General features: G+C 46.2%; 1 protein-coding gene across 1 annotated transcript in view; it reads right to left on the bottom strand.

The window, feature by feature from the left end:
• The window catches only part of ASXL2 (ASXL transcriptional regulator 2), a 229,216-nt gene that overhangs the window by 121,751 nt on the left and 93,661 nt on the right, over window positions 1-13,804 (bottom strand). The window contains exon 4 of the mRNA XM_089655663.1: window positions 10,485-10,644. Coding sequence (XP_089511789.1) covers window positions 10,485-10,644 — 160 coding nt within the window. The remainder of the gene's footprint in view (window positions 1-10,484; window positions 10,645-13,804) is intronic.

The following is a 13,804-nucleotide window of genomic DNA, read 5'->3' as shown; positions in this document are numbered from 1 at the left end:
AAAAGAACATAAATTTCATTTGGGTGCAGCATTGCATGACCGCGCAATTCTCAGTTAAAATAACGCAGCGCCATATCGCGAAAGAATGGCCTGGTCAGGAAGGGGCGGGGGAATCCTCTGGAGGGTAAGTGGTTAAAGTCCACATTTTTTTTGTTTTATTTTAATTCCCATTGCAAGCCAATTAAAGGACGGCCCAGTTTATGCATTTGAATTTCCTCCGCTATACCCATTGGTCTCTCTTACCACTTATGTATTTTTTTTTGTTTTTTTTTATAAATTACAATAAAACATGTTCTATTTATCTAGTGTGTTCATGTCGTGCATCTTTATACTTTCATATGGTATGGTGCTTTAACCACTCCCCTACAGGGCACTTATACTCCCTTCCTGCCCAGGCCAATTTCCAGCTTTCAGTGCTCTAACACTTTGAATGACAATTGCGCAATCATGCAACACTGTACCCATATGAAATTTTTATCATTTTTTTGTGACAGAGCTTTCTTTTGGTGGTATTTAATCACCTCTGGGTTTTTTATTTTTTCTTAAACAAACCAAAAACCACTGAAAATTTTGAAAAAAAGTTTTTTCTTAGTTTTTGTTATAAAATTTTGTAAATAAGTGATTTTTCTCCTTCACTGATGTGCGCTAATAAGGCTGCACTGATGGACACTAACAGGTGGCACTGGTAGGTGGCACTGATGGGCATTGACAGGTATCACTGATAGGCACTGAAAGGCAGCGCTCCTATAAGGCACTGATAGGCAGCACTGACTAGCACTGTTAGGTGGCACTGATGCACACTGATAGGTGGCACTGACTGGTACTGATTGGCAGCACTGATAGGCGGCACTGACTTGCATTGATAGGTGGCACTGACTGGCAATGATGAGTGACACTGAAAGGCAGCTCAGATGGGCACTGAAAAGTGGCACTGCCAGGTGGCATGGATGAACACTGAGAGCTGGCACTGATGGACACTGACAGATTGCACTGCTGGGGCTACACAGATCATCAGGGCACACTGATGATCAGTGTGGATGTCCCCTCCGAGGAATGCCGATTACCGGCTCTCCTCTCCTCTGTCAGCGTGACAGCTTGTGGGGAGAGAAATGCCGATAACCGGCATTTCCCTGTTTACATGTGATCGGCTGTGATTGGACACAGCTGATCACATGACCGAGCGGACATCTTCGGCTCTTTCTGTGGATCGGTGACCTGCTGTGTGCTTGAGGGACACAGCGCACCACCAATCACCGTGCTGCGCGCTCCAGGATCCGCGCATGCACGGTGAGAATGGGAGGACGTCATATGACGTCCTCCCAGAACGAGAGAACCGCCTTCTGTCCGTCATATTACTATATGGCGGGCGGAAGGCGGTTAAAAGCCCCATTAGTTTTTTCTCTGTTTCCCCCGGTTCACATCTGTGCGGGTGGTGCTGCTGCGGATCTGCACGAAAATCCGTGCAGCCGCACTACACGCACAGAAAACTGCGAACCCGCAGGCTGGTGCCGTTAGTTCTAATGGCACGCTGCCCACACTAGGAAACGCAACCGTACTGGGAACCGAGGTTCCCGTGTGGGCTGCGTTTTCCACAGTAGCGCAGGGACTTCTTTCCCTCGGTGTCACGGGGCACGGGAGTTCATTTAAATGAATGGGCTCTCGTGCCCGAACAAAACGCGGCCCGCATGGCCGCATAGGTGTGTACCAGGGGTAAGGGTTTTTATATCTTTCTGATTAAATAGGGGTGTGGCACTTATAAAACCAATATACAAGGACAGGTGAGATTATGTCTCTCCAGCTCCCATCCTATTTATCTAACTCCGTTATACTGTCTGGAGCAGTTGCATTTTTTTTCTTCCAATGTATGACAGAAAGATCAAATATACTGTATATAGAACGACAGACAGGCCTGGCACAGGTGGCAATTTTTCGGCAGTTACGTATGCGAGTGACATTTTCTGATTGGTTGCCCTGGATCAGCGCACTTGAAATGTGCGGCTATAACAGTGTGCTGGTCTCACCTGAAGCTTGCCGTCGTCTGTCCATGGTCTCCGCAGTCTTTCCACACTTATCAGATCCTCCGCTACAGCCTGTAATTCCCTCCAAATCCTCCGAGCCCGCCGGTACAATCTCACAGCTCGCAGTTTTTTGTTTTTCTGGTATACGTTGATTCTTTGGCGCTAATAAGGAAGTGGTGGTTTCTACATATCGGTTTCCTGTTTCAGACACGTATATATATTTTGCCTGGTGATGTCATGTTCTCAAGGACTCTATTCCTCATCAAGAGTATACAGAGATATACATCAGCTGTGTCTCTAGATAGGTTGTGTCCCCAGAAACGGGGTGTCCAGAATAGCAGACCTGCAGAGGCTGATTCCAGAACCACAAATATCCAGCTGTTGTGTCTCCAGAAAAACAATAATATGAGAGTGGGAACAATACACAGTAACCAAAGTAGGTGTGCAGACCCAGGAACACAAACCCCCCCCGATGAAGTCCCGGAGAGATAGATGAGACTGTTAAAGCGGTAGTAAACGGTCAAAAAAAAAATGCTCCCTGCAAGGTAAAGGCATAATGTGCTATACGCACCGCACAGACGTACCTTGAAATGGAGCCTTCCAGTATCACGGTGTCACCATGGCAGAGGCTTCCATCTTCACCCGATCTTCCTTCCGGGTTCGCGAGCTGCTTGAATGGCCGAGCCGCGCTGATGCCACTCTTGCGCACGTGAGCGGGAGTCACAGCCTGAAGGAACCACACGGGTATGACTTTCCTTCAGGATGCATGCTCAGGTGACATCTCCGGCTGCCAAACAAGCGAATATCTCCTAAACCGTGCATGTATGAGAGATATTCATTCAACCTATAGGTAAGCTTTATTGTAAGCGCAAAGTGTTACTAAACCCCGGACCCCGCATTCACTATATCTGGTCTCCCCGGACCCCGCATTCACTATATCTGCTCTCCCCGGACCCTGCATTCACTATATCTGCTCTCCCCGGACCCTGCATTCACTATATCTGGTCTCCCCGGACCCTGCATTCACTATATCTGGTCTCCCCGGACCCTGCATTCACTATATCTGGTCTCCCCGGACCCTGCATTCACTATATCTGGTCTCCCCGGACCCTGCATTCACTATATCTGGTCTCCCCGGACCCCGCATTCACTATATCTGGTCTCCCCGGACCCTGCATTCACTATATCTGCTCTCCCCGGACACTGCATTCACTATATCCGGTCTCCCCGAACCCTGCATTCACTATATCCGGTCTCCCCGAACCCTGCATTCACTATATCCGGTCTCCCCGAACCCTGCATTCACTATATCCGGTCTCCCCGAACCCTGCATTCACTATATCCGCTCTCCCCGGACCCTGCAATCACTATATCCGGTCTCTCCGGACCCTGCATTCACTATATCTGCTCTCTCCGGACCCTGCATTCACTATATCTGCTCTCTCCAGACCCTGCATTCACTATATCTGGTATCCCCGGACCCTGCATTCACTATATCTGCTCTCTCCGGACCCTGCATTCACTATATCTGCTCTCTCCGGACCCTGCATTCACTATATCCGGTCTCCCCGGACCCTGCATTCACTATATCCGCTCTCCCCGGACCCTGCATTCACTATATCCGGTCTCCCCGGACCCTGCATTCACTATATCCGGTCTCCCCGAACCCTGCATTCACTATATCCGGTCTCCCCGAACCCTGCATTCACTATATCCGGTCTCCCCGAACCCTGCATTCACTATATCCGCTCTCCCCGGACCCTGCAATCACTATATCCGCTCTCCCCGGACCCCGCAATCACTATATCCGGTCTCTCCGGACCCCGCATTCACTATATCTGCTCTCCCCGGACCCCGCATTCACTATATCTGCTCTCCCCGGACCCCGCATTCACTATATCTGCTCTCTCCGGACCCCGCATTCACTATATCTGCTCTCTCCGGACCCCGCATTCACTATATCCGCTCTCCCCGGACCCCGCATTCACTATATCCGCTCTCCCCGGACCCTGCATTCACTATATCCGCTCTCCCCGGACCCTGCATTCACTATATCCGCTCTCCCCGGACCCTGCATTCACTATATCCGGTCTCCCTGGACCCTGCATTCACTATATCCGGTCTCCCTGGACCCTGCATTCACTATATCCGGTCTCCCTGGACCCTGCATTCACTATATCCGCTCTCCCCGGACCCTGCATTCACTATATCTGGTCTCCCTGGACCCTGCATTCACTATATATGGTACCATCAGTCCTGATGAAGTCACGTGGAAGCGTGACGCAACGAGTCGACGGCAAAGTGTGGTGACGTACTTCCGGCGTGGCGCCATTTTGGTACACCTTTTCATGCAATACACCCAGCACATGGGGAAAAGCTTGTTATGTTCTACCAAATGTGAGAGTATATTTTGCCTTATCTAATCTTGGGATTAAAAAACGGTTTTACACTTTGGAGAATGTGTCTTTCTCTTGTTCTATGGGCTATTGAGAGATTATCATTATGAGAGTGCCTACCTGCCTATTCACTTACCTGTCGGAGGAAATAACTACAGTGGTGATACAGGATACCAGTGGGGTCTTAGTGCCCAGGACACCAGGCTGAAAGGAGTGCTTATACAGGGAGGATCCTGATGTGATCCGAAAGGCTTTGTGGCCCTGAGGGGTCGCCGAGGGGAGGTGAGAGGCCACTGCAGCCATTTTGTGGTCACATATCAGTGTGTTGGACACCCACATTGAATGCGATGCATGACCAAAAGGAGTGAAGCGCTGTGTCCGTTCATTCTCACAGAAATTGGACTGTTTGCACGATTGTGATTTGTGTTATATATTATCAGTGTTGTGTATTTTTTGAGCACAGAGGTGTATTTTATCCCTCTGCAGGGATCCACATTTATATTTATATAGATTTGTGTCAGGAATGGACTCAGCACTGGTGGGACTCACCTGCCGTGTGGGCTGCAGTACCGGGGCTGACCAGCGGGTGCTCTCAGCAGCCAGAAGCTCACTCCTGCAATCAGCCAACACCTGGGGCTGATTGCAGGAGGTGTATTTTAGGAATGGCCAGACCTGCAGTCAGTGCCTTGGTGTATGTTTCCCATGAGACCCTGTACCTGGTATCCTGTGTTCCTGCCTAGTTGCTGACCCTGCTTTGATCCTGACCTCTGCTGACCGTCTCCTGTTGAACCCCTGGCTTGCCTGACCATCCTTCTGCCTGATCCTCTGTACCGCGCTGCCCGTGAGTTACTGAACCCGGCTTGTGACCCTGACTATTCTCTGCCTGCTCCTCCGGTACCTCACTGCCCGCACGTTGCTGACCTGGCCTGCCTGACTACGCCTGACGCTACCCAGACGATACATCCATCCTGCACGGATCCAGTCACTACTGTCCAAACCTGCCAGTCCCTTCACATCAGGCTTTCCCCCGGTACATACCCTCGGCGGACCCCTCTACCACAGTTGGGTGCACTCAGGGGCCGTGACCTAGTCTCAGTCCTGCGCCAAGTCCATCCCCACCATCAGGGGCTCTGGTGAAAAGGCAAACTGGGGCTTAGACTCCGTGCCCTGGGGAATCCTGTTCTGTGGGTCACTAGAGATCCCGCTGGGCAGTGCCTGACAGTACCTTACGGCCCGCCTGACCATTTCACCTCTCCAGCCCTGACTACGCCTGTGTTCCTGAAGCCTGCTACTTTCCTGTGTCAGTCCACACATTTTTGGTCACACCCGGATCCCTGACAATTTGTGTCCCAGTTATTGGGTACCAGGGGTCACATTGGTTGTATCCCTACAGGGATTGGGTTCACTTTATCAATTGTTTAGGTCACTCAATTGGTCCTTTATGAGGTCCCTGTGTGGTTTTTAGCACAATTTGTCACAGCTTCTGTTATTTTATATAGCGCTACACCATCTCACATTTTTTACCTTCCTGCAGGGTCCACAGAGGAAACAAAAGTGCCATATTATTGGTTTAGACTGCAAATATATATCTACTTTCTAATGAAATGTTTGCAGACACATTTTGGAGGCTTAAAGTTACCCCCATTCATCAGGGCTTGAGAAATCCTTGAAAAAGGAACAAGATATCGGACTTAAAATGATTAAAAGATATGAAAAACTAACAAAGTAGAAAGTATGCTTCTGCAACTGATTATTGCAGCCACAGGGGGGATATTTACCCCCCGTTCAGACCTATGTGGCCAGAGTTTTGCTCGGGCACGAGAGCCCATTCATTTGAATGGACTCCCGTGCCCGTGACACGCAGAGGAAATCCGTGCTGTGGGCTGCTAGAGACACTGCCAGGCGGCACCTAACAACGGCTTACCTCCTCTCTTGTCTTTCTCTGCTTTCCCCCCTCCATCTGCAGTACACACAGCCCCCAAAACCCTCCGGCCAAATAGTCAGTCTGTCCCTCATTGGGGCCGGGTCTCTCATTATCGGCACCTGTATCGGTTCACTTTTGCTCTCATTATCGGCACCTGTATTGCCTCACTTTTTCTCTCATTATCGGCACCTGTATTGGCTCACTTTTTCTCTCATTATCGGCACCTGTACCGGCTCACTTTTTCTCTCATTACACTGTTCAACAAATTTTTATTTTTTGCCAGTTTTGGAAACAAAAGGATCCATTTCTTAATGAATTTCACATTCTGAGTTCAAATATAACAATGAAATTTGTCAATTGGCTCTAGTTTTTCTGTAAATGGAAAGTTTTCTACTATAGGCGTAATGACTACATAATGCACAATAATTATATAGATAGATGTCTTTCCACAAATATAAAGCAAGTGATATTGACTACATAACAAAGCCTAAATGGCATAATATATTGCATAGGATTACCAAGAAAAATTATAGCCATAAGCTAAGTTGAATCATTTTAATACTTAGGATTCTCACTAGTTTTGTCTTCAGTTTGTGTCGGTTTTGCTTCTCTTGGCTTTTCTCTTGTATTCGAGGAAAGGGCTATCTCTTACAACTGCACGTGACTACAGGCTTCAGGTTCTTCCTCACTTGACTCAACCACGAAGGATTCTGGTGCTTTAGGAATTGGTAGCCCCTCTCCATGAGGAACTGGACGTATTGCCGATGGAATATTTGGATAGTGCACAGATAACTTTTTCTTCTTATTTAGCCCTTTTACAATTGGAGGCACCATACAAAAGTAACAATTACTAACATGATCTGTTGGCTCTCTCCAAATCATTGGCACAGCGAAAGGCATAGATGCCTTTTTTCCATTCAACCATTGCTCCAGTGCCGTCCCACAAGAATTGCAGCATATATGTGGTGCCCAGCTCTTGTCCTGGTCTCCTATCTTGCAGCCAAAATACAAGTTGTAGGCTTTCTTAATCATTCCTGTTATCCTCCTTTTTTGTGAGATAAAAGTTATTTCACCGCAGATATAGCAGAAATTATCTGCTTTATTCACACAAGTTCGAGGCATTACTGAGTAGCCTATATAAGCATAAAACTAAATGTAAAGACGCTGTCCAACTACAATCAGCTACAGATACTGCAGCTTTTATGCAGTGAAGTGATGTAATTAAAGGCTAATATTGCATCATCTCAGTATACATGCAATTTTCTATTGGTCACCAGTATCAATTGCGCAATATGCAGCTGAAGTTGCATCATAATTTTGAATGGCTTACGTCATTAGATGGGTGAATATATCATGGAAACTAGAGCCAATCAACATTTTTTAGGGTCATTTTCGTTTTCAGCACCCCAAAATTATGTAAGATTAGCTAATTTTATGCCCAAAACTTTTTTTACCTGTTGAACAGTGTTATCGGCACCTGTACCAGCTCACTTTTTCTTTTTGGCAAAATGCAGATGGGGCTATTTTTGCCCAATATGTTTCGGCCGCCGAACTTTTGGTGCATCCCTACAAAGGTGTCCTTTTATCATGCAGTGGTAAAGGACTGCTGGCATTCTCAGAGGAGACAGATCTCCTCTGAATGCCTTTTTATGAAGCGGTGTAGAACGCTTCTCCTGAGGGAAGAAGCAATCTACAAACGCTTTGAACGCTAGAAAACGGCTGCTGTTACTGTAATCTCACGAGATTACAGTAAGAGATCAAACACCATAAATTACCGCTGCTTCGTTTGCGGTTCCCCCGATTCTCCACCTCTGCGCTGGAGAATCTGGAGGGAGAATTTTCACCCAGATCGCCAATGAAAGGCTGACATCGCTCCTTCATACACGGGCCGTCTGTGTGCTGAGATGATCAGCAGAGAACATGTTCTCCGCTGATCATCTCTGTTTCCTAAACCACTAATGATCTCAGATCAGCAACGACCCTCAGGTTTCATAAAAGGGCACCTTATTGCAGACATTATCTCTCCTCATCTCTGCTTTTTATAACAAGATGAACCCTTGTAAGTAATACTGAAATATATTTTACACTGTGTAATCCTTTACTCCATGAGGAGGCATTTGTTAGGTCTTCCACCTACAAAGGGTCTGACGACACCTAGCCAAGAGTGAAGTGGATCCCAATGAAAATGGTCCAGTTCCTCTTCTCAGTTCCACCTGATGTACAGTCTTAGCAATACGCTGGTGTCATAGTAATGAAGCCCTGGCCTCTTCCAAGGAAGTCTTATCCAATTTCTGCAGAAGTGTTGTAGAATATGTTAAAAGCTGTTCAACCACAACATTCACCTGGGGCAAGCAAATGAACTGGTTTTACTGCTGAAAAAAAGGTGGGGATGCCAGCTCCCTCTACGGACTCTTGAACACGGGCGCTTGAGCTTGTGCAATTTAAAGCGGAGTTCCACTCAACCTATCAAAAAATAAAAGTCAGCAGCTACAAAAACTGTAGCTGCTGACTTTAAAAAAACAGCCACTTACCTGTCCCTCGGTCCTGCGGTGTGTCCCCCGCAGCTCGTTTCACCGGCCGTCCTGTATTCCAGGAGGCCGGCATCTTCAGTGTGGGCACCCGGCTGTGATAGCTTGCGGCTTCACAGCCGGGTACCCACTGCACATGTGCGAGTAGAGCTGCACTTCATGAATGGTCCTGTAGTCTTCTGGGATCTGTCACGTGTTCCAAAAGACTACAGGGAGGGAGGAAGTGAGGACACCATCCGCTTCCGATCGCCTAGGCGATTAGACCGGAAGTGGGAGTGGGTACCTGTCAAAATCGGGTACCCGCTCTCCAAAAGGTGCCAATCCTTAACCACTTCCTGTCCGGACACTTTCACCCCCTTCCTGTCCAGGGCAATTTTCAGCTTTCAGAGCTATCACACTTTGAATGACAATTCAAAACAAAATCCCAGCGGTGAATAAATACCACCAAAATAAAGCTTTATCTGTCTCAAAAAAATGGTAAAAAATTCATATGGGTACAGTATTGCATGACCGCATACCCATATGAATTTTTTACCATTTTTTTGAGACAGATAAAGCTTTATTTTGGTGGTATTTATTCACCGCTGGGATTTTTATTTTTTTTGCTATGTAAATGAAAACGTCCAAAAATTTTGAAAAAAAGTGTTTTTTTTTAATAAAATTTTGCAAATAAATAATATTTCATCATAAATCTTGGCCAAAATTTATTCCGTTATTTTTTTAGTAAAAAAAAAAAATCCAAATTAGTTTATAACCAAAAATTATAATTTTAAACATTTTTTTTTTACATTTTTATTTTATTTTTTTATATTATTATTTTTTATTTTTTTTTACATACTGTCACCCTAGCAGTACACTGATTGCTTTTACACCCATATAGGATGTAAAAGCAATCATTTCTCTTTCTCTGTCTGCATTCTTGCAGTCATTGAGAAGTACTGAGTGAGCTGTGATTGGTCACAGCTTGTCACATGGTACAAGGCTGTTGTGAATAGCCCTGTACCATGTGACCTCTGTGATCATTCACAGATTTCACACGTAGTAAGCAATGATGTCACAAGTGACATCCTGCTTACTACTTTGCATGTGATCACTGATTGGCAAATCAGTGATTACATGATCGGGACCTCGTACAGAGGTCCCGTCTGACGATCGGTGTTTGACTGTGTCCGGAGGACACAGCGGGCACCAGATCGCGGTGCTGCGCGCTCCCAGGGAGCGCGCACAGCCAGAAAAGGCGGGTGCCGTTTATGAATAGCAACCCGCCCCTGCACTGCCACTGCCCTGCCATTTATAAACAGCAGGCAGACGGCAAGTGGTTAACGGGAAGCGGGGGAGCAGTCCTTAAAGCGGAACTTCCCCTTTTGGGTGGAGCTCCGCTTTAAGTTCCACTGTATTTACTCTGCGCGGAAAGCCCTGGTGCTGTGTACAGTCGCCCTGCAGATTCTCGAGTCGCCCTGCATATTCTTGAGTCGCCCTGCAGATTCTTGAGCTACCCTTGTGATCACCTAGGTAGCAGAAACTATCATCAAAAACTTGGTGAGTGCTGCTGAGGCCTACAGTGCAGCCCAAGTGCGGTTTTATTCCATATGCAGTCGGTAACGGGAGAGATTCTTACCTTTCCTCTTCCAGCAACTCCTCCTCCTGTCCTTGTTGCTGGCGGCACTGGTGCTGCTGCTGCTGGAGGTGCTGTGCTCTGAGCCCTGCGAATCTGACTGAGCCTCGCTGCTGTCCTCAGAGCAGTCCGACAATTCTTTTACCACATCCGCCACATCTTTCTGTAAGGAAAGGAGAAAATATGAGCTGGACACACATCTTCACATTAGTAGATAACAAAAAACAAAGCGCACCAACCTTGCGCATTACCACAGTAAACAATTCGTACATTTATTGATGAATTATACTCACAAGAGTAGCAGTAAAAAAAGGCATATAACATCCAAAACCAAACACAGGGTTAGGAGACACGTGCAAGTTCCTTCCGGATGGGAGATAAACTCTTGGTCAAGCTGACGCGTTTCAAAGGGGGGGTCCCTTCTTCCTCGATCAGCTCCGAGGAAGAATGTAATGCGCAAGGTTGGTGCGCTTTGTTTTTTGTTCTCTACTACAGTCTATATCTAGCTTCCCCAGCTTCGTGTTAGAGCCGCATAACCTTTAGTCAGTGTTGGGTGAACATTTTATCATTTTATTCGATTGGCCTTCTTCTGATCTGAGTCCCTGAGCACAGGAGACGGTGGATGTGTGTTGACACATCTTCACATACCAGCTTTGCAAAGCTCACAACGAGTGCTGGCAAGGCTCTGGAGCTTGGAGCTGGCTCCTTGGCATAGATTTGGTGCAGATAATACTCCAGAAAAGTCATTCTCAACCAGGGTTCCTTGGAACCCTAGGGTTCTTCGAGAGTTTGCTAGGGCTGTGGCTAACTGACTTCTCATTTGATGGTGCCCAGGGCCAATACCACATGGCCCAGCCAGGGGCATGATCTTTGTAGCCATTTTAAAGGTGGCATTCAGAACATCTTTGTAAGGGGGGCATTTTTCCTATGGGTCACCAATGTAGGAGTCATTTTTCCCACTTTCACTCCAATGAATGAGTTTTAGCAAGGGTTCCCCAAAACTGAAAAATGATTTCAAGGGTTCCACAGGCTGCCTGACGAAACTCATGGTGCAATGGGTTACCGATTCCCTCCTGGCCAATAGCAGAAAGGCGGCCGGCAAAACACTTCGTCCCTCCATGTGGACGCCATGTGGCGTCCTTTCAGGCATGCGCAGTGCACCTGCCCGCAGGGCCGCTCTGTGGTGCGATCTGTCACCGGCCGTGTACCTCGGACACGGCCCATGACAGATCTGTGTACCGGCCCTGTTGCCATTACCATGTGACCTGCTGTGACCAATCACAGCAGGTCACATGACATTTGTATACAATGGATGGCTTCCTTTCATGCCATCCATTGTATACTAGTGTGTCTAGCTGTGAATGGTCACAGCGATCACATGCACAAGCTCAGCCAATCACAGCCCAGTTGTGTCATGTGATTAGCCGTGGACAAATCACAGCTAAGCACAAAAAAAAAAAAACCTGAATGAATCGATGTCATCCAGGTAAATGCTTGCTTATAGAAAAGTAATTCTTTGCTATAAGCAAATTATGTAAAAAAAACAAAATACTGATCACTTTCCCAAAGTAGTACAATGTTACTATGGTAACATTATACTACTTTGGTCATAGTGAAATATGAAAAAAAAATCTTAAAAAAAGAGAAAAAAATGCAATAAAACATTAAAACTAATAAAAAATAACAAATTATACTTTTTTTTTTTTCATACTGTCACCAGTCAGTGTCCCTGATCACCGCCATGCCAGTTATATGATGACGCTGTACTGCACTGGTGACCGTATGTAAAAAAAAAAAAAAAATAGTGAAGATAATTTTTTTAGTTTTTTAATATTCCGAAAAAGTATGACAAAAACGTACAACTTCAAAAAACTTGCCATGCCTCTTATGAAATACGTCAGACTGTCTACTTTGCAAAAAGGTCATTTGGGGGATATCTGTACCGTTCTGACATTTGGGGGATATCTGTACCGTTCTGACATTTGGGGGATATCTGTACCGTGCTGACATTTGGGGGATATCTGTACCGTGCTGACATTTGGGGGATATCTGTACCGTGCTGACATTTGGGGGATATCTGTACTGTGCTGACAATTTGGGGACATCTGTACCGTTCTGACATTTGGGGGATATCTGTACCGTTCTGACATTTGGGGGATATCTGTACCGTTCTGACATTTGGGGGATATCTGTACCGTTCTGACATTTGGGGGATATCTGTACCGTGCTGACATTTGGGGGATATCTGTACTGTTCTGACATTTGGGGGATATCTGTACCGTCCTGACATTTGGGGGATATCTGTACCGTCCTGACATTTGGGGGATATCTGTACCGTGCTGACATTTGGGGGATATCTGTACCGTGCTGACATTTGGGGGATATCTGTACCGTGCTGACATTTGAGGGATATCTGTACTGTCCTGACATTTGGGGGATATCTGTACTGTGCTGACATTCGGGGATATCTGTACTGTCCTGACATTTGGGGGATATCTGTACTGTGCTGACATTTGGGGGATATCTGTACTGTTCTGACATTTGGGGGATATCTGTACTGTTCTGACATTTGGGGGATATCTGTACTGTCCTGACATTTGGGGGATATCTGTACTGTTCTGATATTCTTGGACCTCAAGAAATTAGATTGGCCGTCAGTACTTCAGGATTGATCAATATTCAGATATATCTCATAGTTTGTAAACTCTATAACTTTCCTACAAACTAAATACATCCTAATTTGGGTTATTTTCATCAAAGAAATGTAGCAGAATACATCTTGGCCTAGATTTATGAAGAACAATTATTTGTTTGCAAACTTTCAGAACAGAAACAAAGAAATAATTTTTTTTTCAAAATTTTCGTTTTTTTTTTGTTAATTTAGCAAACAATAAAAACCCCGGCAGTGATTAAATACCACCAAAAGAAAGCTCTAGTTGTGTGAAGAAAATTATAAAATTTTAGTTTGGGCGCAATGTTGTATGACCGCGCAATTGTCATTCAAAGTGTGAGAGCGCTGAAACCTGAAAACTGGCCTGGGCAGGAAGGGGGTAAAAGTGCCCGGTATCGAAGCGGTTAAAATGCGTTGACATGCCTATGTCACCACATACAGGCTCCTGAGCCATGCCGACATCCTACTGCCCACCGGCCACCAGTAACTGTGGGCACCTATATCTTGTGACCGAAACAGCCTGTCAAATGTAGGTGAGTTGCTCTGGAGGAATGTGAAGTCAGTTACTCAATACAGCACAGCAGGAAAGGGATCTAGCCAATGAATGGCGAGATTATTGTGCAGGAGACTCCCAATCAGAGTGCTTCCATGG

This window comes from Staurois parvus, unplaced genomic scaffold (assembly GCF_062004578.1).
Source record: "Staurois parvus isolate SC_StPar_1 unplaced genomic scaffold, SC_StPar_1.0 ptg000860l, whole genome shotgun sequence".
Taxonomy (NCBI): domain Eukaryota; kingdom Metazoa; phylum Chordata; class Amphibia; order Anura; family Ranidae; genus Staurois; species Staurois parvus.
This window is presented reverse-complemented; position numbering and strand designations above follow the sequence as displayed.